A 6,236-nucleotide genomic window follows, 5' to 3' on the forward strand; every position below is an offset into this window, starting at 1 on the left:
GGATTTCCCTGGTCAATGGTCCCACCTTGTCACCGTCAGCCCGATGGCGCCTTAATGAAAGTCTCCTGCAACAGACGGAGGTATGCGTGGATGTTGCGGACGCGCTCGCCGAGTATTTTCGGACCAATGCCACTCCGGAGATTTCACCCTCCACCCTCTGGCTTGCCCATAAGGCAGTCATACGGGGTCATCTTATTAAAATTGCGTCTGCTCAAAAGAAGCAGAGATTACGCACGATCTCAGAACTTACTGACCGTCTGGTGTCCTTGGAGCTTACCAATAAAGCTTCTTGGTCCAAAGACACTCAGGATCAGATAAACTTCAACTACATTACACGGAATTCACGTTACGTCGGCTTCACCTGCAGTATTATGCAAAAAGGAATCGAGCTGATTCCTTATTGGCTCGCAGGCTCCGACTCCAGACGTCTTCCTGTACTACCCATTATTTGCAGACTTCTCAGGGTGTGAGGATCTGTTTGCGAAATATTATGACTCCTTATATAACCTCCGTCTACAGACGGACTTACCACAACCGCGTTCGGTGGAGATTGCTGATTTTCTCTCCTCTCTTTCAATCCCTCGGCTTCCTGCAGATCAGTGGGAGGCTTTGGTGGCGCCGCCATTACCTGATGAAGTAGAGCGTACCATTGCCGGCTTGAAATCTCATAAAGCCCCAGGTCCAGACGGCTTCTCCAATCTTTATTACCAAAAATTTAAATCTATTTTGGCTCCTCGCTTAAGTGATCTCTTTTCCTGTTTCTTGGAGTCTACACCCCTCCCTGGTGAAATGTCTGAGGCCTATGTAGTCACCATCCCTAAACCCGGGAAGTCCCCTTCGGCTTGTGAAAATTATAGACCTATATCCCTGTTAAACACGGATATTAAGCTTTATTCCAAATTGCTTGCTAACCGTTTGAATACCTTGCTTCCTGCCTTGATCCGCAATGATCAGGTAGGTTTTATCCTAGGTCGTCAACCGTCTGATAATACGAGGCGCATCATTAATATTACCCATCTCGCGAAATCTGCTAATAAACCTTGTGTGATGCTTTCTTTAGATGCGGAGAAAGCTTTCGACCGCATTCATTGGGGGTATCTGCTCTCTACGTTGAGGGCTTTTGGCTTACCTGAGAAATTTGTTAACGCAGTTTCTGTCCTCTACGACCGGCCCCGTGCGCGAGTCTATACCTCTGGCTTTCTTTCGGAGCCCTTCGCTATTAGCAATGGTACCCGCCAGGGATGCCCGCTCTCGCCGCTTTTGTTTGCTCTAGCCATGGAACCGCTGGCGATTGCCATCAGAGATCACCCCGATATTGCGGGCTTTCCCATACGTTCCGTTGACTCTAAAATTTGTCTGTACGCTGATGATGTCCTCCTGACACTCACTAATCCAACAATTTCTCTTCCGAATCTACATGCGTTATTGTCTACTTTTGGTAATCTATCGTACTACAAAATCAATTGGCATAAAACGCAGGCTCTTAATATAGGATACGAGACTTCGGTGATTAGCGCCGTGTCCGGGACTTTTCATTATTCTTGGCGTACGGACTCTATTACATATTTGGGGGTCCGCATTACCAAGTCAGCTGGTTCCTTATTTAAATCCAACTTTCTACCACTTTGGAACAAGATCTGTGACGATTTAAACAGATGGTCAAAACTGGAGATTTCCTGGCTTGGCCGTATTGTTTCTTTCAAAATGAATTCCCTCCCCAAATTGCTATATCTCTATCGGACTTTGCCCATAGCTTTGCCTTCTGGATTTTTTCGCACGATGCAAACCAGACTGTCTAAATTTTTTTGGCTCCGCAAACGGCCCCGTCTTCCGTACCATATTTTACAGCGCTCTAAATTACTTGGTGGTTTGGGTATTCCAAATCTCAGGCTCTATTATCTTGCCTCCAACCTGGCTCAAACCCTTCTTCTCTTTTCAGAACCATCTAGGGTGGCCTGGGTGGACCATGAATCCTTGTTTACTTCCCCATTTTTGTTACGAGATCTTCTGTGGCTTCCTAAGAATTCTAGACCTCCACTGCCGGATGCCCTACCCACGACCTCGCTCTCGTTGGCAGTGTGGGATAAACATAAATCCATGTTGCATTTTCCTGATCACCTTCTCGGGCACGCCCCATTATCTTCTTTGAAACCCCTTATCCCTCATGTCCACTTAGATAATTGGATACATTGTGGTGTCACTTCGGTATCCCACTTGTTCTCCGGGGGTCGTCTACGTTCTTTCCAAAACCTGCAGAGTACTTTTTCCCTGCCCAGTCGAGATTTCTTTAAGTATCTACAAGTTCGGCACGCCCTTTCGCAGCATCTGAGGGACCTCCCTGCCTCCTGTCCTGATACCCCGATCGTTCGGCTTTGCCTGAAAGCTCCTTGTGTTCCGGGGGCTATCTCGGTTTGTTATACTGCTCTCTTGAGTCACGGGTCTGACAAACTTCCATTTATGCTACAATGGGAGAAGGAACTTGGCAGGGAATATGATGTTCAAACTTGGTATCATGCCCTCTCCTCGTTTCAGGGGGTCTCAAAAAATGCTACTCATTTCGAAACCAATAGGAAGGTTCTCTTTCGGTGGTATTATGTTCCTTCCAGACTAGCTAAAATGTTCCCCTCCTCCTCCCCCTTATGCTGGAGACAGTGCGGGGACGTAGGCACCATGCTCCATGTATGGTGGGGCTGTCCTGTGCTTAAACCCTACTGGGCAGCTGTTTTTCATCTCATCGTGGAATTGTTGCATATTCCAATCGCGGCCGAGGTGGAGATTGCATTGTTAGATATGTTTCCCCCATCATTAGCCTCCCCACTGCGAAAACTACTGGGTCATGTCTTGATCACAGCCAAGGTTTGCATTGCGCGCAAGTGGAAGGACCCACTCCCTCCCACGATTCAGGACGTCTTGTATGCGCTTACTACAACCCGTACTTATGAACAGATGGCGCATTCCGCCTCTAACACTCCACACATTTTTCATGACACTTGGGCGGCTTGGGATGAGTATTATACTGCTACATTCTGCCCTATGCCTAGTGGTTATATCCTGAAAGATTTGCGGACCATTTGGTACCGGAAGGCAAGTCTGGCATCCTGATTACCTTTTGGCTTCTTCTCTCTCTTCTACTGCTTTCTTCTTCTCGCTCTTTCCCCTTTAATTTATTTATTTATTTATTTTCCCCCTTCTCTCTTTCTCTCCCCTTCCTCCCCCATCCCTCCCCCGTCCCTGTTCCTGTTCCTAAAAATGTAAAATCCGAGATCTGTGTGACATATTGTATACATATTATACCGATATGATATTTCTACATTGTTTTTCCGCATTGTATGGCGGCATACTTGCAGTAATGTCCAACTGTAATGCGCATTTTTTTTTTAATTTTTTTTTTCTGTTGTTTTTCTTTATGTCTTTACTCCTATGCATTACATGGAGGATACCTGTGTTATTTTTATGTCTGATCTCAATAAAAATTCAGTTTAAAAAAAAAAAAAGTATTGCAGGAGAGGGACTAGGAAAGGTGAGCTAAAGGAATATGGGAGGGCGATAATGTGCAATGTTATAACATTTCTTAAAGAAGTCGGTCTTGAGGGATTTCTTGAAGGACCGGAGCCAGGGGGAAAGACGCATAGGCCAGTGGAGGGTATTCCAGAGTATGGGGCAGCCCTTGTAAGCGTGTATGAGAGCTAGAAATCAGAGGAGGGGATAGATAGAGATCATTGGATGAATGGAGAGACCCGTTAGCAGCGTATTTAGAGATAAGTGAGGAGATGTAGGAAGGGGAAACGCTGTAAGGACTTTGAACACACAGGCAGCCAGTGAAGAGACTGACAGAGAGGAGAGGTGTTAGTGAAGCGATGGGAGAGGAAGATAATTCTGGCAGCAGCATTTATGGTGGATTGTAGAGGGGTGAGACAATTAAGAGGGAGACCAGCTAAGACAGAGTTACAGTAATCAAAGCAGGAGATAAAAATGGCATGGACGAGAGCCTTAGTGGCATCCTGTGTTAGACTGAATGTGGGGGGGTGAACGAAAGGTCAGAGTCAATGGTGACACCAAGACAGCGGGCATGAGGAGACGGGGAGATGATAGCACCATTAACATTGAGGGAAACTGATGGGGGAATCTTAGTGTTGGAGGGAGGGAAGATGAGAAGTTGGGTTTTGGTGAGATTGAGTTTCAGGAAAAATGCAGACATACAGGTAGAGACAGAGGCGAGATAGTTACACAGTCTAAGACAGAAGGAGAGATATCAGGAGAGGATAGATAGATCTGGGTGTCATCAGCATACAGGTGGTATTGAAAGCCAAAGGATGCGATCAGTTTGCCAAGTGAGGAAGTGTAGAGAGAGAACAGAAGGGGTCCTAGAACTGAGCCTTGGGGTACCCTCACTGAGAGGGGGAACGGAAGTGATACTGGAGACAGAGACGCTGTTGGTATGATCAGAGAGGTAGAAAGGGAACCAGGAGAGAGCAGTGTCACGGAGACCAAGAACATGAAGAGTTTGAAGGAGAAGAGGGTGGTCCACAGTGTCAAAAGCAGCAGAGAGGTCCATTAGGATTAGCATGGAGTAGTGGCCCTTGGATTTGGCAGTTAGTAGGTCATTAGTAACTTTAGTAAGGGCAGTCTTAGTAGAGTGTTGAGGGCGAAAACCAGATTGAAGAGGGTCAAGCAGGGAGTTGGAGTCAAGAAAGTTAGTTAATTGGGTATAAACAATTATTTCAAGAAGCTTAGAGGTGAGAGGAAGTAGAGAGATGGGACAGTAATATGCATAATATGCTGACCTGTCATGTTGCATGTCCGTTGGTTGCTTTCAAAATGGTGCTGTTTCCGTGCCTGTGCAATACATTCAGCTGCTTCTCTGTCTTGAATCTCTCTGATTTTCTTTTCAGCATACTTTCCAAGAAGATAGACACCTTTGTATGATAGAAACAGACACTTTTCCAGGATATGTATTACAAAGTGTAAAAGATAAGACACAAAAAATGTAAGAAGTGGATTTCTATAAAATGTTTGGTTGTGCTAACATCTCCTACTAGGTCTTTCAGAGATTGTAAATTGATTTTTTTTCTCATTAAATGAGGAACATAATATTTGGAAGATGAAGCAGAAATTACATTTTAGTCACCAGGTCATTGTAGGTGAAATGTTTTACTGAATTCTTGGAAAGTGAGTTGATGGTAATTAGCTTTGAATCCTAACATTACATCCTCCATCTAAAACTGTAACACTTTCTGGCATACTGGCCATTTATAATTCCTCAGAAATTGGTTAATCATTCACTTTTGATATTGAACATGCAGCCGTAGTCAACCTCAAGAGTATTAATGTTGACCCAGGTGTTAACATATTCAAATAAGTAATGCATTTGAATAAGTAATGCATTTGAATGCATAAGTAATGCATTTGTGTCATTACCGTGGGGAAATTTAACTTCCTTTCCTTATAATCTGTATTGTCATCACCCATTATTTATTAAGTTGCTCATTGGTTGCAGGAGCAGTTGTAAGGATACTGATCAGAAACTGTCTGCCTTGCCACTCTGAAACAAACATCTCACTTTCCATAAGGATAATGTATAAATGTCCAAAAGCAAAAAAAAAAAAATCGCTCACTTTGTTTCTATATGGAAAACATTCCATATTTTGTATAATCAGCAAGTCATAACAAATGTGGCAGGATCAGTGCCTTTTTTTGGCACTTTTACGCCTCTGAGAGCACCACCCAAAGGAACTTACCTCCCACAAATGCACCAAAGAAAATGATCTTCCTCTTATGTCGCTTCACGAAGTTCCATACAGACTGCATCTCTACAAATACACATATTTGTGTTAGAACTAAAGAAAATCTATATAAAAAAATAAGCTTCCCTAAAATGTGGGAAACTAGTTGAAGATATAGTGACTTTTCTTTAAAATGTACTAAACTTGCAATTTCATTGAAATATCAAAAATGTGCACCAGAGCAAATACATGGATGCCTTACATTTCACAGCAAAGTTTTCAAAAAATCTTTTCAACTTATCTAAATACAATGTCCCAGACAACCTCACCAAAAAGGAGGCATATTAACCCCTTCCGTACCAGTGAGGTACCTGGTACTTCCTGGCTACATGTTCACTGCAGACCTGGAAAAATGCCCCCACATTGCCACAATCGGTCCGGGGGCGCTGCTGCTGCTGTCTGCTCAGGTGTCTGGGAAGACCAGCACAGCCACACCGAGCCTATGATCACTAC

General features: G+C 44.1%; 1 protein-coding gene across 1 annotated transcript in view; it reads right to left on the minus strand.

Moving 5' to 3' along the window:
• The window catches only part of LOC149278689 (peroxisomal biogenesis factor 3-like), a 131,431-nt gene extending 125,623 nt beyond the window's left edge, over window positions 1–5,808 (minus strand). The window contains exons 1-2 of the mRNA XM_089501874.1: window positions 5,739–5,808; window positions 4,785–4,916 (exon numbers count right to left, since the gene is read on the minus strand). Coding sequence (XP_089358000.1) covers window positions 4,785–4,916; window positions 5,739–5,808 — 202 coding nt within the window. The remainder of the gene's footprint in view (window positions 1–4,784; window positions 4,917–5,738) is intronic.
• Between the last annotated feature and the right edge of the window lie 428 nt (window positions 5,809–6,236).

Source organism: Sceloporus occidentalis, unplaced genomic scaffold (genome assembly GCF_023333645.1).
Source record: "Sceloporus occidentalis isolate IW3139 unplaced genomic scaffold, rSceOcc1.0.p SCAF_184, whole genome shotgun sequence".
Lineage (NCBI taxonomy): Eukaryota > Metazoa > Chordata > Lepidosauria > Squamata > Phrynosomatidae > Sceloporus > Sceloporus occidentalis.